General features: G+C 38.7%; 1 protein-coding gene across 3 annotated transcripts in view; it reads left to right on the top strand.

Annotated features, from left to right (window-relative positions):
* TRAPPC11 (trafficking protein particle complex 11) overlaps positions 1–23,406 on the top strand; it is a 44,090-nt gene that overhangs the window by 15,205 nt on the left and 5,479 nt on the right. For all 3 annotated transcript variants that reach the window (XM_032869875.1, XM_032869873.1, XM_032869874.1), the window contains exons 11-27: positions 1,241–1,334; positions 2,074–2,153; positions 2,269–2,347; positions 2,430–2,484; positions 2,826–2,971; positions 3,421–3,482; positions 3,592–3,724; positions 4,318–4,448; positions 8,445–8,600; positions 10,091–10,278; positions 10,407–10,555; positions 10,742–10,863; positions 11,433–11,552; positions 15,185–15,250; positions 15,361–15,517; positions 19,517–19,628; positions 22,712–22,803. In XM_032869875.1, the coding sequence (XP_032725766.1) occupies positions 1,241–1,334; positions 2,074–2,153; positions 2,269–2,347; positions 2,430–2,484; positions 2,826–2,971; positions 3,421–3,482; positions 3,592–3,724; positions 4,318–4,448; positions 8,445–8,600; positions 10,091–10,278; positions 10,407–10,555; positions 10,742–10,863; positions 11,433–11,552; positions 15,185–15,250; positions 15,361–15,517; positions 19,517–19,628; positions 22,712–22,803 (1,942 nt within the window). The remainder of the gene's footprint in view (positions 1–1,240; positions 1,335–2,073; positions 2,154–2,268; positions 2,348–2,429; positions 2,485–2,825; positions 2,972–3,420; positions 3,483–3,591; positions 3,725–4,317; positions 4,449–8,444; positions 8,601–10,090; positions 10,279–10,406; positions 10,556–10,741; positions 10,864–11,432; positions 11,553–15,184; positions 15,251–15,360; positions 15,518–19,516; positions 19,629–22,711; positions 22,804–23,406) is intronic.

Here is a 23,406-nt window from a genome sequence, read left to right on the forward strand (position 1 = left end):
AAACTATGTTTTATAAGGGTACAAGGAGATGGGATTAACAAATATCCTTAGTTGGAATGTAAAGTAATATTTCTGTCAAATAATAATTTGAGAAGCCTCAAAATCATGTATCTCTTTTGACCCAGAAATCTATTTTCAGGGAGTCTGAGGGAGATAGGAGATCCTAAGAGAGAAGTACTGAGATTTACTTATCAAGTTCTTTGGGCAGACTTATTAATTATAATGTAAAAAATAAATAAGATGAACAACATAGGGAATTTGTTAAAATATGAAACAGCATGCAGCCATAACAAATAATGTTTTAGAAGAATAGTTAATGATGTGAAATTTACAATGAATATATTTAAGTGAGAAAAGCAGGTTGAAGGATCATTCCAGTTGATAACAAATAAATGTTTGCATACAAAATCTGGAAGACTAATGTAAACACTGTTAATAGTGGTAATAGGTTTATAGGTGATTTAAGTTTTTATCCTCTTCCTTTTGGATGTTTTCTGTATTTCTCAACAATGTACTTGCATTATATTTTGGTTTCAGAGGGAAAAAGTTACAAGAAAGAAAAATAAAGCAGTGTAAATTTGTAAATTCTGGCACCAAAAATAGCCCTCCCCAAACAATACCAGGACTTAATACACAAGTGATAAAAACGGAAAATAGTGTCTTCTTTTTAAAACTCCTTATCACATTTTTTTAAAAGATTTTTTTTATTTATTTGACAGAGATCACAAGTAGGCAGAGAGGCAGGCAGAGAGAGGGAGAAGCAGGCTCCCTCCTGAGCAGAGAGCCCGATGCGGGGCTCGATCCCAGGACTCTGGGATCATGACCTGAGCCAAAGGTAGAGGCTTTAACCCACTGAGCCACCCAGGCACCCACATTGTTTTTATTTGCACAAAAAGCACTTATACATATGGAATTAACATCAAACATAATTGGCAAAATTTTTACTGGTTTATCATAGCAAAGATGAAAAGAAAATTAAGGAGTTAGTTACTATGAAATCATTTATCAGAATCAGGTTGATTTATTCAATTTAATTTTTATGAGACTGCCTAGGTATTAAATAGAATGTTTATTTTCATTTTTGTGAAGATTTAATGTGTGTTAAAATACAACTTTGATTTTGAGACATATGTTTGGTATTTTTATTTATGAAAATGTTTTTGTTCTGTCAGAGATTGAAGATGAGTTGGTTTGTGACAGGTTCATAAACTCTTATTTAGTGCTGTGTTTTATTTTACAGGCTTCAGTAATGTATCCCAATCCTGATCCGTTAGAAACACAAACAGGCGTTCTTGACTTTTATGGACAAAGATCATGGCGACAAGGAATACTAAGTAAATAATTTTTCCCTCTTCCCTTTTCTCTCAGCCTCACAAGGCACAGATCACTATTGCAGTTTTTCCATTGGCTACATAGGCTGTAATAAATTATGTAGAGGTAAAAATGTGTGTTTTTTAAACATCCTTTTAAAGATTTTTCAGTTCTTTAGTTTTTAGGATGTTTTGTTTGTATCACTACATCTTAGAATAACTTCTAATCAAACATGAGTGTGATTAAAACATTTGGACATCTCTTGTCTTAAATGACCCAATAAGCCACTTAGGTCTATTTTAATTCCAGTTAACTTTGGTGATTTATTACATTTGATCTTTTAAAACAGTATTAACTTGTATTACCTTGGATATTTCTCTGCATCTTTTTTGGGTTTGATTCACACTTAATTTGAGCAGTGTCTATGGCAATCAAACCTTAATTATTAAGGAATTATCTACTTTAATCTCCAGAAAGTGTATTCTATATTGAGAATGACATTGATCTTGTTCTTTAGGTGGTTTACTCCACTAGGGCAAGAGAATGCTGAGTTCAATAATGTTCTCTTCAGAACAGAGATCACAGAGTAGTTGCCAGGCTAATAAAGCAGTCTCTTGGAATCTTTAAGATTCTAGAATGGTTAAGAATCTTAAATACATTATATATAAGTAAAGGATTCAAGGAGTATACACATCCAATGTTCATGTATAGGATTTATGTTAAATGAGCTATCTAAAATGGGTTGTGTCTTATCTTACACAGGTTTTGATCTTTCTGATCCTGAAAAAGAGAAGGTGGGAATTCTTGCCATTCAGCTGAAGGAGAGAAGTGTTGTTCACTCGGTAAGTTTGTTGGTTTTTTTCCCCAATAGAAACTTTTTTTTTTTTTTTTTCTGTATTCAAACAATACATGACATTATTTTTATTGGAATGTTTCACACTTTCTCTCTTCTGGCAGGAAATAATAATAACTCTTCTGAGCAATGCTGTTGCACAATTTAAGAAGTATAAGTGTCCAAGAATGAAAAGTCATCTAAGTATGTATTCCTAAGATGCCACAGTTTCATGCAACTTGGAATAATTTAGAATTATGTACATAAAATCTTTTTCCCTTTACAGTGGTTCAAATGGGAGAGGAGTATTTTTATGCGAAGGATTATACCAAAGCTTTGAAGTGAGTCTTAGTCCCCATTTATTTTTATAAGTAATCTGATTACCTTACAGCAAAATGAGAATAGAAATGAGTTTTAAAGGATTTATAGTTTCCATATTTATTTCTGTATCTATGAAACTCCATTTCTGTTATATTTTTTTAAGTGCTATCTGCTGGTACCATCATTCTCAATGTCTTGGGAAACCAGGTTCATCTAAACGTGAAATTACCAGTTAAACTATTTCAGTAAGAGTTTCTGATGTGTATATAGAATGAGTCAAGCATGTTATTTCCTCCAAGAAGTCTTCAAGGCCTTTCTTGTGAAGCTGTTTCAGCGTGTCTGATGTCTTGCCTTCTGTCAGGTTGCTGGATTACGTGATGTGTGATTACCGGAGTGAAGGGTGGTGGACCTTGCTCACGTCCATACTGACTACAGCTCTGAAGTGCTCCTACCTCATGGCCCAATTAAAAGATTACATAACTTACTCCCTAGAACTCCTTGGAAGAGGTAACTTGGTGTTCCCTCAGTAAGATTCTGAATCTTTAAAGTTATGTAGCATCTTTAAGCTTCTTAAAATGGAAAGAATAACTCTCTCAAGTCTTTGACCGTACTTTCACCCTGTGTAGATCAGTTTGCCAAAGGAAGGGACTCATAGTTTCATGGAACTTACTAGAGTCGAGGTCTCATGATAGTTGAGAAGAACAAAATTCTTCTTCCTTTTTTCTTTTTTTAAAAATACGTCATGAAATGATTTTTCCCATCGAGTTCCAATGTGAGTATCTAGAGTGTTGGGGCTCCCATAGGAAGCTGTGTTGTTGTACATTATCTGGAATTGCGCTTAGCCGTGTCAGACGACTTATTTATCCTGTAGCATTTTAATATCTTCCATGGGGGTGTTGGCTTTTACTTGCCTGTCTTACAGTTAGAGTATCTTTCCTACTTCCATTTCACGTTAGCTTCAACTCTGAAAGACGACCAGAAATCTCGGATCGAAAAGAACCTCATAAATGTTCTGATGGTAAGTCGGAATTCTTTCTATAAAATAAGCTTTGGGCATACGTAGACCTAGACACGTATCTGTGTATTTTTATCGCTAGCTGACCGAAAATTGTACTCTGTTGGTGCAGAATGAGAGTCCCGATCCAGAACCCGACTGTGATGTCTTAGCTGTGAAAACAGCTCAGAAGCTGTGGTCGGACCGCATCTCCCTGGCCGGTAGCAATGTCTTCACAATAGGGGTGCAGGACTTCGTGCCATTCGGTGGGTCCCCAGCACCTGCGGTGCTATTTCAGAGGAATCCTCATTGCTACAAAGTGAATAGCTGCGGAACCAGAAGTATAACAGTCAAAGGAAGAAGGTTCTAAATATGTTATCCTATAGATGAAATTGTGATTTTTTTTTTCCTTTCTCCCCATTGACAAAGATTTTCAACATTTTAAGTACTTAGCTTATATATTAAAATTCACTTTGTTGGTTTGTGTAGGAGTGATTTGAAATGCATTTGAGAAGACAGTCCTTTAAAAAGCTTATCCTATAATACCTAGGCGGGTATTTCGAAATAAGTTAAAAATAACAAAATGTTTTTTTCCCCTTTAAACTCCTGTGTTAGTTATGTTTCAGCAGCAGGTATGTTTTTAGAATTAAAGGTGGTTTTGAGGTATACTTTCTTTAAGTGTGTTCTGTTTTTTAAAAAATGAACTACATTTATGTCTGTTGAAATGGCTTAAGAGCAGAATTCAGAAAGAATATCAAGGGTCGATGTTTCCTTCCTGAAAAGTAACTGTGGTTCAGAGACTCATGGGTTGTGTCTCGAGGGTCCTGTGGTATGTAATTCTATTTTATTTTATTTCTAGTACAATGCAAAGCCAAGTTTCACGCCCCGAGTTTTCATGTTGATGTTCCTGTGCGGTTTGATATCTATCTGAAGGCCGACTGTCCACATCCCATTCGATTTTCCAAGCTCTGTGTCAGTTTTAATAATCAGGTAACAATACCTCTTATTATACTTTTACCATCTGTGTATCTTATTGTAGCTTGCATTAAATTAGATGAAACCAGCTTAGAGGAATTTTAGGTCTTAATGGCTGTATAGTAACAAATAAACTTTAGTAAGGTCTATTTGAAAATAACTACATTTATAGTTCTCCGTATTAGCCTTTCAAGTGTTACACTTTTCTGTTTCTAAGTTTTGCTTTTATTCCATCCTTATGAAATGTAGGAAGTTAATTTTTTTAATACATAACTTGAATTTCAAGTGAGGTCTATCAAATATAATCTAATTGTCAAAATCATTTATTTTACATTCTAACTCTGGTATTCGTTTTTTATTATAAAACTGTTAAATGTGTGATGTTAAAGAAATTGAAGTGGAATGGATGGATGTAAAGTGAAAAGTAAGCACATGCCCTCCGGTCCCATTCCCTGGAAGTCGTCACTGTTAACTTCCTGAATAGTCGAGGCGTTTTCTGGGTGTGCACACAGAAGCAGCTTTTCCTTTCTGCAGAACTGGGATTATATACATTTGCACATTTCTGTAGCATATTAGAGTATTGTCAGGTACTTGAGTACATTTCACATATTTCAGTTCCAAGCTTGCTTCAGAGGTAATTATCTTCTGGTTACCCAGAAAGTATACTGAGCTGTGAACCAGCAAGCATTTAACCAGCAAGTATTCTCAGCATTGTGGCGAACCTCAAAGCATTTAGTATATGTCAGCCCCTTTGAAATGGAAGCATTCTGGGGGCAGAGGCCAGGACTGACTCACAGATTACCCTAGTAGGTAATAAGGACTCAGTTACATGGTGTAGGCTAGAAATACAGTTACAACAGGCATGCCAAAGAAAAGAGAGAAAGTTTCAAGGATAAAGATGAAATGAGGATACTATAAAGTGGTGAGAAGGAGGAACATGGTTGGCCAAAGGCAACACTGAATGGAAGCAGGAGTGCACGGTCTGGGTTTGTGGGTGGCAGGGACCCCAGCCTTGCAAGAGCAGAGGGGCTGTGAGCCGGGCCAGCGGTATGTGAAGCCATGTGGCTTGAAGGAGCTTGAAGAATTCAGCAGGGGTTCGCTAGTAAGAGAAATATTTGAAGATTTATTTGTTCATTCATTTATTCGGGTTATATTTATTGGAAAGAGCTTTACCTATCTTAATATATTGTTTTGTATTTTTTTGACTCTTTGCAACTTTGAACTAGTCCTGGAATAGGATTGGTTCAGTGAACCGGGGTCCCCTGAAGATCAGTGTGTTTTATTCAACTTGAACCATTGCCCAACGATTCCTTCTGATTAGTGTGAGAGTTTTTTGTTTTTTTAAGATTTTATTTATTTATTTGTCAGAGAGAGAGTGAGAGAGAGCACAAGCAGGCAGAGTGGCAGGCAGAGGCAGGGAGAGAAGCAGGTTCCCTGCTGGACAAGGAGCCTCACGTGGGATTCGATCCCTGGACTCTGGGATCATGACCTGAGCCAAAGGCAGCATCTTAACCAAGCCACCCAGACATCCCTGGTGTGAGAGTTTTAAAGCAAGAGCATGAGGGGCGCCTGGGTGGCTCAGTGGGTTGGGGCCTCTGCCTTCGGCTCAGGTCATGATCCCGGGGTTCTGGGATCGAGCCCCGCGTCGGGCTCTCTGCTGGGTGGGGAGCCTGCTTCCTCCTCTCTCTCTCTCTGCGTGCCTCTCTGCCTACTTGTGATCTGTCTTTCAAATAAATAAATAAAAAATCTTAAAATAAAAAAAAAATAAAGGAAGAGCATGATACTTAGAATTTAAGAAACTTTGTTTCAGTGATGAAATAGAAAGAAATGATCTTATGAAAACCAACCGGAGCCTCATTATATGAACCCAAGTCCTAAGGTGTGAGGACTTGCATGAGGGTGTTAGTGGTGGCAATGGAAAGAAAGGGCTACGAGAGGCATATACAGATAGAGGAGTCTGGATTGCTGAGTGTGTGTTGTCAGAGATGAAGAAGGGGGATAAGGTGAATAAAAGACAGCCCTCCCTCCCCCCACCAAGAACTATTTGTTTCTTTTATAGTTAAAGTGTACCTACAACATGATGATTTGAAACATCTATTGTAAATGGTGACCGCAGTAAGCTTCCTTAGTATCAGTCGCCTCACATCATTACCTTTTTTGGTGTGGTGAGAACATGTAGGTTCTACTCTCTTGGCAACTTGCGTGAATATAACACGGTTTGAGTGTAGTCACCGTGCACAGTAGATCCTTAGAACCTGCTCACAGTAGATCCCTAGAACCTGTTCATCTCATAACGGGAGGTTTGTGCCCTTGGCTCAGCATCTCCCATTTCCCTCAGCCCTTTGCATCCACCATTTTACTGTTTCTCTGAGTCGCAGATTCCACATGTAAGTGAGATCAGTAGTATGATGGGATTTTGTATGTAGTGTTACTTCTTTTTTGGGTTGGTTGTCCCTCTTCTTAGAATTCCTTCTCATGGGGCGCCTGGGTGGCGCAGTGGGTTAAGCCTCTGCCTTTGGCTCAGGTCATGATCCCAGGGTCCTGGGATCGAGCCCCGCGTCGGGCTCTCTGCTCTTCAGGGAGCCTGCTTCCTCCTCTCTCTCTCTCTGCCTGCCTCTCTGCCTGCTTGTGATCTCTGTCAAATAAATAAATAAAATCTTTAAAAAAAAAAAAAAGAATTCCTTCTCATGTTTTAAGCCCTTAAAAGCCTCACTTCCTCAGTGACACCTCACTTCCTCAGGGATACCTCCCTTGCCTATCTGATTGATTTTCCTAGCCACAACCCTCTATAGTACTAATCACAGCTATACTTTCACTTCTGTCTGTATGATTATTTGATAAATTGTTTTCTTTATTAAAATGTAAGCTTTCCTTACTTTTTTTTTTTTTTTTGCTCGACTAGGATATTGTTTTTTAAACTATTCTAAATCTGGACTTACAGAATAAATAGATTCTTATTTTTACCTTTCCTGTTATATCCTACTATCCCATTCCCCCCCTCCTTTTCTTAACAACTTCTATAATTAAAAACTAATTTAAAATGTTAATATAAAATGTAAAGCAATTAGTTTTTCAAGTTAGGTTATATTCTGAATATGTTTTACTTGAAATCCAAGATCTAAATCATAAGGAAAAAAGTAGTGCTTGGGTTTCAGAAGCATGGAATAGAAGTAAAAATTAGAGGGAAAGTATTAAACTTAACTACTTAGAATTTTCTGTGATGATAATTCGTTTGCTAGGGTGGCAGGTGGCTCTTGGAAAGTTTTTAAAATTTACCGAATGGATGAGAATGGTGGTTCTGTAGACCTACCACAGGAAGGCTGTCTCCCTTTATTCGTCTGTAAGGAGTGTGCCCTTCTGGGATACTAGATGTACTTCTGGTTTGGGACACGTTGAATCTGAGTGGTAGAATTCTCCTCTGGGCAGTTGTGGATATGAACTTACTGCCAAGGAAATAGGACAGAGTTTGTTTCTAATATGGGAAATACTAGCAAAGAAGTGCAGAATATGTAGAAATGGGTCAACTTTGCTTTGAAAGGAACATAAAGGGAAAAGAACTGAAAGCCAGCCAAGGAATGAAGCCCATGGAGCTTCTGTATTAAGGGGACGAGAAGAAGACAAAAAGACCTATGAGGGAAAAACAGGAAGTGGTTAAGAAGGATGATATTAAAGGTTCACAGAAGCCAAGTAAAAAGACAGCTGTCTAAGGGGATGATAGATAGGAGCGTCCAATGAAACAAAGAATAGATCTTTGTTTTTCTCTAGGAAAGGGATGTATAAATGTTTGCAGAGATCAGCTTGTGTCTGTGAACTGTCTTTACCTTGTGGCAGCACGTTGAGGACGAGTGCTTCCACTGGGCATAAACTACTTCTCATTAATCACCCTTCATGACGCTGTAGTTTTCAAGTGGTTCAGCTTACCTAGCTTCAAATCACTTGGTGTTTAGTGTCAGCAAAACATACTGACATTTGATGTTGTTAAACTGTGACCCTTCCTAACCTCTCTTACAGGAATATAACCAGTTCTGTGTAATTGAAGAAGCAACCAAAGCAAGTGAAGTTTTAGAAAATTTGACTCAGGGAAAGATGTGTTTAGTTCCTGGTAAAACAAGGAAATTTTTATTTAAATTTGTTGCGAAAACTGAAGACGTGGGAAAGAAAATTGAGGTTAGTTATGAAATTTGTTTAACACATACTTTAAGTGACAAAAGTAGTATGAGTATGTCAGAAAAAATTTCAAATAGTATACAGATTTATTAAGTGAAAAATGAACCTGTTCCCCTTGGACTTCTCAAGGGCAGTCATTCATGCTTTGGTGGGTTTTCTTTTATTGAGACTATACTATATATACTATTCCATTGTTGGCTTTTTTCACTTACCCTGTGTATATTAGGCATCATTTCCTCTTAGTACATAAGACCAACCTCATTTTTAGTGGCTACATAATCAGTTAAAGACTTTAAAACTACATATATATCTACATATACATATATGTAGATATATATACATATATATATGTATATACATATATATACATATATACATATACATACATATAAAACTACATATACATATATCTTTTTATAAATACATATATAAAATATTGTAGCAATTATATTTTGTATTCTGTGACATAATTCAGGCTAGAGATCTATATCATTTTGATGTTTAAACATTTCTGATTATATTTTTCTCTTTATTTTAAAGGATTTGTTTAATATGCATAATTAAAATGCCTTTTAGAAATACATGATGAAAGTATTATTTTTATTGAGCATAAACTCCAGAACCAAACTCTATGGGTTTAAATTCCACCTCTCCAGCTTACTTGTGTGTGGCCCCGGGCAGCTACTTGATGTCTCTTTATCTCAGTTTACTCATCTGTGGAGTGGGGATAATAATGATACCTACCTCTTAGTGTTTCCTGAGGACTAAATCAGTTAGTTAATGTAAATTGCTTGGAATAATGACTAGTACGTAGTAAGCTCTCATTAAGTGCTTGTTTTCTGTGGCTTGAAAACCACGGTGATGGTTGGCTAATCTAAACTTAGGACCGTTTCTAAGATGGAAACACGAGACCATACTACCAGTGTTCTAGAACACTTTCTGTGAACCTGTCGATTTTATTGTTAATCAAATCCAGGGTTTTTTGCTAATTCGCTTAAAAAAAAAAATTCTTTATGATTTTGACTAAATCCCTAATTACATATTTTATTTTTAATAAGGTACCTAAGGAAGCCTACCAGATGGTAATCATAATTAATAACACTACTTTGAGAACATTTTGTTAATGGATTTAGTTGAAAGGAACGTTTATTCAGTAAAGAATAGTATAGCTGTTTGGGGGAAAATATGTTTTATTAGGATTTAGGAATTAGGTTCTGAGTATGCTCAGGGCCATCAAAACATTCATGTATTTCACTCAGAAACCACTAACTGAGCATCTGTGAAGTCAGGTGATTATCTCCGTGTGAAGGCGAACGTAGTCAGTGTCACAGCTCCTACGTGACCAGGACAGCTGTCACAGCCGGTGTTCTGACCCCATCAACCTGTGGTCTCTAGAGGAACGTGACAGACCAGCAGTCACTGTGTCCTTTGTCACGAGGGGATGGTGACAAGTATGAGGTGGCATTTCTGACAGCCCTCCCATCTTCCAGATTACTTCGGTAGATCTGGTTCTGGGCCACGAGACGGGAAGATGTGTGGTTTTAAATTGGCAAGGAGGAGGAGGGGACGCTGCTTCCTCCCAAGAAGCCTTGCAGGCCTCGCGTTCTTTCAGAAGACGGCCTAAGCTCCCCGACAGTGAGCTTCACTGGGACAGCATCGTCATTCAGGCAAGCACAATGTACGTCCACCTCGCCAGGCAGATTGTGGAATGCCACAATCTTGTTTCTTCAGAATACTGTGTTTGAGTAACTTGTTTTCTTAAAAATCGGTTACTCAGCTCAGGTGGTTTTTTTTTTCCCCACAAAGGATCATCTCCAGAGTTCCAAACATTTCTGTGCGTCTGCGACATGACCCTCCCGCCCTGACTAATGAAATGTATTGTTTGGTTGTGAACGTGGAGTCCCACGAGAAGACCCAGATCAGAGACGTGAAGCTCACCGCTGGTTTAAAACCCGGTAAGCGGGCCTCCTTAAAAATTGGCCAGTGTTCCTTCAACAGAAAATAAATGTCCGTGGTGACAACTGCAGGTAGTTTATTTCAGATGTGGTTATGAAGTAGTTATGACATGATCTGTGCAGTATGAATTGTTAGGATAATGTTTGAATTCTCCGTGTTTTAAAACACCAGTATTAACACTTTAGGACAGGATGCCAACTTAACTCAGAAAACGTACGTGTCTCTTCATGGAACAGAACTATGTGACGAGTCCTACCCAGCTTTACTCACTGACATTCCTGTGGGAGACTTAAATCCGGGGGAACAGGTGAGCCTTGGTCAACTACGAAGGAAAAAGAGATCAACTAGATTGCAGTTTTAAATATGTAGGGAGTCTTAGATCGTTCTAGAACATTTTAACAGCGTATCCTGAGACTAAAAATGGGATTTAACGAATGCACATTTTATACACACTTTACATATTTAAATGTATAAAGTGTTGTAAGCAGTTTTCATACAAGTGATTTTATTTTAATTTAATTTTTTATTTTTTACAAGTGATTTTAGAACAAATGACCCTAAAATATGGAGGACTAGTTGCCCTGATAAAATAACTAAATAACATTAAACGTGTAACTTAGTGAAATGACTTCTCAGGCAGCTTTTGTTTCCAAAGTAAACACAACAATTGTTGAGAAGTTGAGAATGATGATAGGAGAAGGTAGAATAGTAATGATCCCGCTCTCACACTGAGGCAGGAACAGCCTGTAAAAAGTGTTCAAGAATTTAGTCAGCTGGTACAGTAAGCTCTTAAAAGGTGGGGGCACATTATCCTAGAATATGTGGCAGGAAGAAATTTCTGAATTAGTAAATGAAAGTACTTTTATTTTGTTACAGCTGGAAAAAATGTTATACGTTCGCTGTGGAACAGTAGGTTCAAGAATGTTTCTCGTGTATGTTTCTTACCTGATCAATACAACTATTGAAGACAAAGAAATTGTCTGCAAGTGTCACAAGGTATAAATTCTCATAACTACTTCAGGAAGTATCCCATGTGGACCATTCCCTATTTTGTATTTTTTAGTTTACCTGTAAAAGGATAAGCAGCTTAGGTGCTTATCATCTATTACAAAAATTTTTAAAAAATAATTACAAATGAAATTAAACGTCTCTTGGGATTTTTTCTTGGTCATTTATATTTACTATAAATGACATCCTATGGCTCAAACTTTAGAATATTGGCTTCCATGGCTTTTCGTAAGTCAAAAAAGGTGGGGATCTTTTGCAAATAAGTTTTGAGACTCTAAATCTATGTGTTTCCCTATAGAATCACACATTAGACAACCTCTAAATTGGTTATATGCTGAAGATTTTGGAGGATGGGAGGTCTCCCTTCATGAAATATTTTTTCTGTTAAAAAGACTATGGAAATTGTTTCTGCCAAATGCAGACAGAGAGAGTGAAGATAAGAAAGCTGCCATGGTCATAGTCAGCCACTTGGGGGCAACTGCTGTCACCTCGGTGTGTTTTCCATTGGTCTCTTTCCTATTTACAGCGATTTGGGGGAGCCATGTTTTTACTTAGATTTAACCGTATTCTCTGTAATTACTTGTATTTTCTTTAACTAATGGAAAGTCACGGTACTTACTGTCTTGTTAGTCTTACGTGTGTTGTTTCGGCCTGTTCTCAGGAACCGGGCCTGCGGCCAGCAGAGGAGAAGGCCAGTCAGTTTGGCCCTTTCTAGGAAGGTTAGCACAGAGTCTGGGCCATCGGCTGTTTCATGAGTCAGGGGAGGCAACCTCATCCTGAAAGAGTTAGTATTTCCTGAGGGGATGGAGGGAAGGCACTGAGTATATGAAAGGTTTCCCCTAGCTTGATGCCCTGGAGTGAATCCTGGATGGCGAGGTAGGAGGTGAGAGCGCCAGTCTCCGCCTGGCCTCCTGACCTGGCACTCGGGCTGGCCGTGTGCACCTCTTGCCTCCGTGCCCTCATCTCCGAAACAAGAACAGTAAAGTTTTGTGCAGCTTTAGAGTCCTAAGCCTTGGATGTCATTTCTGCTTTGGCTAATGAAGCTTCTAGAAGACTTGGAATATACCTTTTTAAAATAATATCTGCCATGTAGTAATAATCCTGGAATCAAGCTATAGTGTTGTACAGTGCTCTCTTCTCAAGACTCGATATTATTGATGGACATGCTGCTTGTTTTTAATCTTCTTGCCCTATTTCCTTCATTCCCCCCACAGTCCTCCCCTCTGGTAACCTTCAGTATGTTCTCTATAGTTTCGAGTCTTTTGGTTTGTCTTTTTTTCTTCATTTGGTTTGTTTCTTAAAGGCCACACATGAGTGAAATCATATGGTATTTGTCTTTTTTTGACTGACTTTCACTTAACATCACACTTTGTAGTTCCATCCATGTTATTGCAAATGGCAAGATTTCATTCTTTTTTATGGCTGAATAGTATTCTGCTGCATGGGTGTAGGGGGGCATGTGTGTATATCCCTCATTTTTCTTATCCATTCATCTATTGATGGACGTTTGGTTTGCTTCGCCAATTTGGCTATCGTAAATAATGCTGCAGTAAACATGGGGATGCATATATCCTTTTTAATTTATGTTTTCGTAATCTTTGGGTACAAAGGTTATACAATTTTTAGTTTTTTGAGGAACCTCTGTACTATTTTCCACCAAAAAAAAAAGGCATCTGCCCATTTTTTATTGGATTATCTGATTTTTTTGGTGTTGGGTTGTGTAAGTACTCTCTATATTTTGGATACTAACCCTTTATTGGGTATGTCATTTGAAGACATTTTCCCCTATTCAGTAGGTTGTCTTTTAGGTTTTTTAGAGAAGCTGTTTATTTTTCTATCAGCCAGTGCATTTCCAAGATAAGCTTCTAAGGGACACTAATTCTGAGGGACAGAAATAGATGTTACACAAAAGAGTGAATTGGTCAAATATGTCCAGTTGGTCAAATATGTTTGGTTAAAAGAGCTTTAACTTTGACTTCAGGGCTTAGCACAGCATTGAATTTGAGAATGCTCAAAAAAGGCTGTGGTGATTATCTTTCAGAATTATTTTACTAAGAAGCACTTCTCTCATGGAATATCTGTGTCACAGGGCCTAGTGTTATTTGTAAGACACTTTTGGAAATCTAGAGGTAAATTCCTTTCCCTTCACTGGATTAAATCTCATTTTTACCTGCACATGAATCTGCTTTGTAAGCCATGTGGAAATTTAAAGTAGGCCACATCGAAGCTACACACTGAGTTGCTTCTTCATCTCCGTGTAGATACACGGTGGGGGAACACTGAGGTCCTGGGCTTTAGATCATGGAACCCCTGCATGCGTTTTCAACCACTAATATCCTACTTACTACACCTTCTTAAAAAGTCAGCTTGATGGTATTATGAGGAAATAGTTGAAGCAGTAATAATAATAAACATGGTTTAGGCGTTCCACTAGTGCTGCATATGCGCGGTCTCTCTTCATTGTCAGCAGCCCTTTGGGGATTGTGAAACTGAGACTCAGAGACCATGTCTCCTCTCCAGGGTCACCTCACTGTGCCCAAAGTCCGCACGGTGAATAAATGTGTGTCCTCCAGGATTAAAACCCGTATCTACCTGGCATTTTTACAGCCTCCATTTTTAATCAACATGACTATTTTTAAAGGGTTCTCACCAATAGGATGGGTGGTTTGGTTCCAAAGCCATAGTAACCCCATCGTTCAGTGAATAGCTTCAGGGAGATGTAGCACATTGCTTAAGAGTACAGGCTTCAAGGCCAAACCTGGGTCCGGTTCTACCTTTGTCACTTATTAGCTACGTGTGACCACTTCATCTTAAAATGACAAGTATAGGGGCGTCTGGGTGGCTCAGTCAATTAAGCATCTACCTTTGGCTCAAGGTCATGATCTCAGGGTCCTAGGATTGAGCCCTTTGTAGAGCTCCCTGCTCTGCAGGGAGTCTGCTTCTCCTCCTCTCTCTGCTGCTTCCCCTATCCCCACGACTTGTGTGTTTGTGTGTGTGTGTGTATGTGTGTGTGTGCCCTCCTGCATGCACGTGCGTGCTCTTTTCCTTGCTCGCTTTCAAATAAATAAATAAAATCTTAAATCTTTAAAAAAATGGCAAGTATAAAGACATCTGCTTCCTTGAGTTATTACGAACATTATGTGACGCTTTATAGTGATTATAGCACTGGCATATTTTGTTACTCTTACTATCATTATTATTAGTCATCTTGTGCTGAGTCAAGGTAAAGAACTTAGACAAAAATAAGACTCAGATTCTAGGCTTGGCACTAACTTTGTGGGCTGGGGCCAATCATTTAATCTTCCTTTAACCTCCGGTTCCTCTTCTATAAAATGGTGTCTATGCCTGTCTTGCTCACTTTTATTAGATCCTATAATGTGTTAGAAAGCACTTTGCAGTGTGAACTGTATAAAACTGTAAGATAATTTATTAGAAACAGTGGTCTGGTCTCTCTACATAGGTTTTTACAAACATCGTCTGAGGGAAAGATCCTAGCTCCTTAAGATATAAATTGGGATTGTTTATTGATCAGTTACAGACAGTGTTTTGTACCTTCTAATTTTAAAACTGTTTTTAACGTTAGGAAAGCCATTGAATGTGCCCTTTAAATTTTTTTGCAGGATGAAACCGTAACTATAGAAACTGTCTTTCCATTCGATGTCGCGGTTAAATTTGTGTCTACAAAGGTATGTCCCTGTGAAGCATTTTCGAAATCATTTCAGTTATAGAAATTAGCAGAAAAAGTAAAATGGATTACTGTAGTTCCAGACAGACCTTTTGTCTTCATTTGCGATAGTTTGAGCACCTGGAAAGGGTCTATGCGGACATCCCCTTTCTGTTGATGACCGACCTTTTAAGTGCCTCACCTTGGGCCCTCACCATCGTATCCAGTGAGCTCCAGCTTGCTCCTTCCATGACCGCAGTGGATCAGCTAGAGTCCCAAGTGGACAAAGGTGAGAATGTGGATCGTCACACTTAATTAGAATGAGGGTATGTGTATGTGTGTGTGCGTGTATGTGTGTGCACGTGTGGATTACCAGCTTAAGAGTTAGCTTTTTTGCTAAGGGAGGATAATTGAGATGGATACAAAAGCAAATACATTTAGAATTAAGGTGGAATTAGTATCATTTACAATTTGCTTAAGTATACCTTATTTTATTTATTTATTTTTTTAAAGATTTTATTTATTTATTTGACAGACAGAGATCACAAGTAGGCAGAGAGGCAGGCAGGGAGAGGAGGAAGCAGGCTCCCTGCTGAGCAGAGAGCCTGATGCAGGGCTCAATCCCAGGACCCTGGGATCATGATCTGAGCTGAAGGCAGAGGCTTTAACCCACTGAGCCATCCACGTGCCCCGAGTATACCTTATTTTAAAAGATAAAGATTTTTGCTCCAATAAGGAAGTTACTCTTTGAGAAATGAAAAATGTACTTGAAAATAAAATATTTGTTCACCTTTGGATTTTTATAGATTGTTTTTTCTCGTTTGTAATGGTTTATTTACTATTATGTATAACTTGAAATGGTAAAAGATATTTATGAAGGAAACTTGGGGAGAATATGAAAAAGTAGACAGTGAGTTTTCTAAATCAACTAAAACAGTAGAGAGAAGAGGTTTAAACCCAAGATATTACTTGTCTGGTGCATCATACTTTGGACTTGTATGCTTCTTGATCTGTTAGGAAAAAAAGGAGTTTGAATGTTAACCCAAGCAAGATTGTGCTCAGCTATATTATAAGGGTAAATATCATATGCAAAAAAATCTTAAAACCAAATGTAAGTGAGTCACTTATTTGCTCTCTTTATCTATCTACTCCTGGACCTCAGGGTTACTAAATCCTATGTTGATTTGCAATACAGGTTAAAAGTAGATGAGTAGTTTTAGAATTCGATGTATTTTTGCATCTAGCCTGAAAATAAGTTTCAATATCTATCAATAAATAATCTATAGGTGTTTATCAAGTTCACCGTATGGCACCATGCTGGCTTCTCAAGACACTAAAAGAGCAAGCAGTCTTCGTAGTCACTTCTGTGCGTTTTAGGGAAGTCATCATAAATGAGGATAGGTAAAATAGATAGGTAAAGTCAAACATGTTCCTAAACCTCTCTGTTTAAATGCTACAAATAGGTCGTACATTCTGTGAAATAATAATAATAATAATAATAACAACCCCATTTTTGTTTTCAGAATGCCTTCATAAGTTTTGTTTTTCTGTCTTTGGAAGCCTGGTTTTTTCCTGTGGATTTGAAAGTCATTATCCCTGGTTCTACTTTGTTTCTCTGTCCTCTTCTTCCTTTTCTCCTCCCTGTGCCAACTTGGAATAATGATGAGATCTAGAGTCACGCTGAAACTAGATTCAGTTCAGTCCTACCGCTTGCTCTTGTGTTACGCTGGACTGTTCATTGTGTTTGATCACGTCTTAGAGTTAAAGCAGATCACTCCACGAGATAGTGTGCATGAGCTAATCTATGTGAAAATCCCAGCCCAGTGCTTGTCTCCTAACAGCTCAACACAGGCTCATTATTTGTCCATTCTTTGCTGACTCCTTTTCTTACCCCTTCAATGTTGGTCATTTCCAGGATCCCAACTTTGGCTCCCTTTAACGTTTTCTACGAGTCTTCCCCTCCGCACAGCCTTAGGCCGCCTGCATGCCGCAGTCCCGCTGGAGGTACTGGTGTGCACTTGGTTCCAGCTCGGAACCACGGGGACAAGACAGACGCCCTATGTGCGTGCACGTCCAGCCCGGCACCACGTTCTGCCTTCTTTGTGTGTCTTGAATCCAGAGATGGTCACCATCTCTCCTCTGGCCTTCAGAAGTACCTACTTCACTGGTTTCCTCTGTGCCATTCTCTCCCCTCGTCTGCCTTTCGTGCGGCTGCCAGACTTCGATTTCTCAGGAAACTATTCTGAACTGGTTACTCTCACTTAAAAAACTTCACGACATTCCAGACTTTTCCCTGTGCAGCTTCCTTCCCAGCTTCTTCTGCACCAGCCTCTCTACTTCCCCTCCCTCTTTCCCGGACTTCAGCCAAGCCAAGCTTTTTACCGTCAGCAGCCATTGCCTCCATCTGGTTTTGCACATGTTAGTACCTTTGCCCCAAACCCTCTCCTTTTTCTTTCAACCTGTCAAACTCTAGTGTGTTCTTCGGGCCTCACGTAAGCTTTGACTCTCTAGATCTCCCCAAGCAGGGCTAGGTCGCCTTCCTTCTTTACTCCCCGAGTATCTCATACATCTGCTGTAACACTTACCCCGTTCTGTCGTAATTATGTGTTTATAGTTATGGTGCCTCCATTGGGCGGTCTGCCCTTGAAGAGCTGGAGCCGTGACGTCATCCTCTTTGTATTGCCAGCCTCATAGGAGTTGGTTAATAAATGTTTATTAAATTAATGAATAATGTCCACCTTGAATTTCCCATTACTAGTTTTCTATTGCTGCTGTAAGAAATTGCCACCAAGTTAGTGGCTTAAAACAACACAGATTTATGACCTGAAAATTCTAGAGGTCAAAGGTCCTAAAATCAAGGTATGGGTAGGGCTGCATGCCTTCTGGGCTTTAGGGAAAATCCTTTCCTTTGCCCTTTTCAGCTTTCAGAGGCCAGGTGGTGTCCTTGGCTCCTGGCTCCCTCCTCCGCCTTCAAAACCAGCAGCGTAGCATCTTATAATGTTTTTTTCCTGGCCTCGGCTTCCATTGTCAGATCTTTTTCTCAGACTCCCTCTTGCCTCCCTTTTTCCCTCATTACCCTTGTGATTACATTGGGCCCAATGGATTATCCAGTATGATCTTCATATTTTCCAGTCTTGATCTTAATCACATCCATAGAGTCCTTTCTGCCAGTGAGGTCACATTCTGGGGAATTAGGATGTGGATATCTTTGGGGAAGGGGGCGGCGTGACATTACTCTTTCCACCACCTCTAGGAACACCAGAACTCATGCTTTGCAAAATTTTTGTTTGACACATTAAAAATAACAACTTGTCCTAGGTCATAAAGTTGACCCTATTGTTAATTGTTAATTGTTAATAAAGATAGTATCATTTTGGTTAACTTCTGAGAATTAGGGAGGACTTGGTGGGGCAGGGTGGGGCAGGCGGGAGAGAAAATGAATGTCCCCAGTTCTAAAAAGCAGGTATCTTAAGAGGTTTGAATTAATGTGTGTTTTATTTACCAGGCTACAGTATCATTTTCTAGACCTTAAAAATTACATTAAAAGTAGTTAATTAAAGTAGAGCCTGGCTCAACTTTTTTCCCTTCGACTTCCAGTTTTTACCCACAACATACCACAGCCTTCTTTGTTGGAGAACCATAAAAGCGATTAGTTGAGACTTTGTTCTCATCATTTGAAAGTTTCAGCCTCAGATATGCTAACCTCGGCCCTCAATGGGCCCTGTTGCTGGGTTGCATTAAAGGAGCGCCCCCCCCCATCTCGCCCCCACCACCGCACAGCCTGCAAAGGGCTGAGGGGCAGGGAGGCCTTGATTCAGATTAGTGTTTGTCTTGTCATCAAGAGTTTGGGCTAAATTTGGCGAGAGGACAGCATCCTTGCATAAGAGGTAAATAACCGAATTAGGCAATAATGAGGCACCATGTAATGTGTTTCCATTTGATGGTGTCAGTAATGTGTGTTGGTCAGAGAAAGCCAGAGTAGGTAATCACCAAGTGGTATCATCCTGACTCCAGACTTTCCCTTTTCATTAGTTCCCATGGGAACTTGTCACACGTCTGCAGCTGCTTCGTCTGTTTGTATAACAGAATATTGATATATTAGGAAAAAACCCTGGACAGGGACTTTGTGACCTTGAAAAAGTCATTTAACATATCTGAGCCTTAGTTTTTAAGTCTATAAACAATGTATAGCTGATAAAAGTATTCTTTTTTTGTTCTATCATCAGAGGTAAAACTCGCCTTTCATAGAGGATCATTGCATAAGGATTATAAGGACTATTTCTTGTAGTTGTTTTACAGACTGGAGAGAGTGCTAGTGAATGCTTTTGTCTTCGGTGCCCATCTGTTGGAAATGTTGAAGGTGGAGTAGCAACTGGGCATTATATTATCTCCTGGAAGAGGTAAATTGTATCAGCCCTGTCTTTTTCTCCTTGTCTGTGCTAGTCTCATACTTTTATTATTTGCCATTGTCATTTAATATTTGAAAGCTTCTGTCAGTCCTGAAAGCTTCAGTCAGCACAGACTAGAAGTCATGTGCTATCACTATTTGTCAAAAACACAAAGATTCAAATGTCCGTTTGTATTTGTCACAATTTGTGACCTACATACTGCTGAAATTTTAGGCAAATGAATTTTTATAACAGGACCATTAAGAACATTAGGAGAAACTTCTCTTATTCTCAGTCAATAGGATTGTCTACATAGAAAACCCAGGCAAATCAACAAATTATTCAGATTATAAGACATATATATCATATATATATATATATAATATGATATGTATATCTCACATATATGTATGATATATCCACCAAGGTTTCTAGATATAACATTCAATATACAAAATCCAGTTGGCTTTCTATATCAGTAATAAACCTCCAGCATTGTACTTTTAAAATAGGTATCATTTAGAGGATGACAATAATTATAAGGTAAGAAAGAATATATCAAGTGGAAAACATGTGTTATCATTATGGGGAAAATTATAAAACTTTAAAACATTAAAGGAGTTCTTAAATGGCATATACAGAGTGGTCTTGGGTAGGATTTGGATAGGTCTAATATTGTTTGTTTTATAGAATCAGTGCAGTTTCCTTCAAAATCCCAATAGCTTATTTGAGTTTATTTTTGTAGAACCTGACACTCTAGATTATAAAGTTTCTCTGGAAAAGCAAAAACTCAGAAATAAGACACTTCAGAAGGAAAACGAGGCAACGGTAGTTGCTCTTCTGATTTCCCAGTCTTACTATAACTCTATACAGTAGTCATTGCTGTGGTATTGCCTTGGATATGTGCATCAGCCAGTGGAATAGAAGAGCGAGTCTAGAAATAGATCCACACATATGGAAATTATATTTTAGGGAGCACTCCAGATCAGTGGGGAAAGGATGAACTCTTTTTACAATGGTGAACAATTGGGTGTCCGTTTGGGAAAAAAATTGGATCTCTACTATACACTGTATAATCAATTCCATGTATACTAAAGTTCGAATTTTGAAAAGCAAAATTTTACTGATTTTAGTAGAAAATAGGAGAATTGTTTTATGACTTTGAAATAGGGCAGAGTTCCTTTAAATAAGACATAACAGCATAAGCCACTAAAATTGATGAATTTGATTTGTTACAATTAAGTTTCTTCATTTGTGAAAAGACAAAATACAGATTGGGAAAAGCTGTTTGCAACATGTAAAACTGACAAAGTATTAGAATTCATATCAAGAACTTCTACAAATCCTAAAAAAACAAGTCTCCCAATAGGAAGTTGAGCAAAATCTCAAGTATGCGGTGTAAGGGAAACAGAAGAAGCCAGTGGCTAGTAAACGTAAGGGGAGAAGCTTAACTTCACTAGGAATCTCAGATTCAGATGTGCTCTCACTAACTTGGAAAAATAAAAAGGTTTAACAATGCATGGTTTGTCAAAAGAGATGGAGTATAAAATAGAACAATTACTTTGGAAGTCTATTCAGCAGTACCAGGAGAAACTGAAGATGTCTGTATATAGTCTGTCTATCTATAGTCTATAGTCACAGAAAAAGTCTTAAACCTGCACACAAAGAACTTATGTAAGAATGTTCATAGCGTCTCTGATTATCATAGTCAAAAGCTGGACACTGGATATCCATCAACAGGCAGATGGGTAAATTATGGCATAGTCTTACAGTATCAGTGAAAGAGAATTATCCAGAGGTACCCTGGTAACTTAATAGTAATTGAACAGAGCAACTGCGGATGTTCAGAATATGAACAGATTGCATGTGTATAATATCGGAAAACAGGTAAAAACACTATACTTCTTAGGGCTACATACGTAATTTGGAGAAGTGTAAAGAAACACATAGCAATTGATAGATACCAAATTCAGGGTAGTAGTTACTTCTGGGGAGTGCAAGCAGGAAGGGGTAGGTGGGAAGATTCAGCTATATTGTTCTGTTTTCTTAGGCTGGGAGGTAGACACATCATATTTCAAAGATTTTATTTATTTATTTGACAGAGATCACAAGTAGCCAGAGAGGCAGGCAGAGAGAGAGGGGGAAGCAGGCTCCCTGCTGAGCAGAGAGCCCTATGCAGGGCTCAATCCCAGGACCCCGGGATCATGACCTGAGCTGAAGGCAGAGGCTTTAACCCACTGAGCCACCCAGGCACCCCTTATATAAATTTTAAAACAGTGGATAAGATACATTAAAAATGAGAAAGGAAAAATAATAATTTATTTTTGAAAAACTAACAACTTTCTTTTCCCCACTTCTAAATATATCATGTTGAAGTTTAGTTCAATTTATGTTTCTGGAAATTAAACTAGGGTTTTGAAGGCACTGCTTAGTTATCCCATCATGTTCCTGTAGTCCCATAAAGATGTATTTCTCATTGATGAGGAGTTAGATGGTTTTTCCTGTTGCTTCTGCTGTACCTGCACAGAGCATCAGTTCTTCTGCCTGTGGTTCCCATTCTGACTGGAATGGGGGGAAAATCCTTGTCTGTTTCCTGACGGTACTCACTTTTTCTCGGTAATGCTGGAATGCCACTATGGGTATGGATCATAAAATATTTCTAATTTCTCAGTTTCTCCTATGTACTTCTAGAGTCGTCATAACAGCAGGCTTGCAGGTTGTCTGTGCTCAGCTGTGAGCCAGCCGCAGGGTGAGAAGGAGGTCTCTGTCACAGTGTGGGTCACCGTGCTGCCACCTACAGTGGGAGCTACCAAACACCACCTAAAATGGTGTTCCTCCTGGTGTGCTTGCTTTACTCTCTGGCCCTGGCGCCAAACAGCAGCCATGGGTTACAGCATTTGTGAGTTGGAAACATCCAAAGCACATGCAGGATTCCAGAAGCTTCTCTTAAAACTACTTCCATTAATGAAGTTATAGAAAATGTAGAAGTAATTTCTGTTTCCTTTGGAACAAGTTGGTGCATGTGCATGTCTCCAGTATTTGATTTAACTTTTCACATGAGATGTGGATTTGAAAGCTGCTCCTTTCTGCCGCAGGACGTCAGCCATGGGAAATGTCCCTGTCATCAGTACTGTCATCACTCTGCCACATGTGATCGTAGAAAACATTCCTCTCCACGTGAACGCAGGTAACGGCATCAAATGGTACTTGAGAAAAAGAATCCAGGAAGATTATTTCTTTTAGCTTCTGGGGTTTAAAAAAATTTTTTTTATTACGAAAAATGCCCAGCATTTACGAAAGTAGATTATGTTCAGTCCTGTTTCATCTGTACCTCTACGTACGCCTCAGACTCCTGTCATTTTAAAGCAAATCCCAGCTACTATTTCATCTATAAATATTTGCATCTTTAATATTGATGGCTATTTTTCTAAACATAATCACAATTCTGTTATTATCACTTTAAAAATTAGCAATAATTTCTTAATATTACCAAATTCCAGTGTCACAGATTTCCCTGGTTGACTCGGAAGCTTCTTTAGATTGTCTTAAAGCCTTGCATTGCAGCTGATGGATGTCTTGTACTTTTGAAATCTATGGGCGGGAAGACCCCCCTCTCCACCCCCCTCACCTCCTTCACCACCACCGCCTGCCCCTCTTCCCTGCTGTTCATTTCTTAAAGAAGTGGAGCCCGTCTCCTGTAGAGCTCCCCACAGTCTGGACTTTGCTGATTGCATTGAATCATTTGTAAGGGTCCCTGCGAGCTGGTGGTGAGAGCTATAGTCTCAGTCAG

The sequence above is a fragment of the Lontra canadensis genome, unplaced genomic scaffold, assembly GCF_010015895.1.
Source record: "Lontra canadensis isolate GAN:19392208 unplaced genomic scaffold, GSC_riverotter_1.0 scaffold39, whole genome shotgun sequence".
Classification (NCBI taxonomy): domain Eukaryota; kingdom Metazoa; phylum Chordata; class Mammalia; order Carnivora; family Mustelidae; genus Lontra; species Lontra canadensis.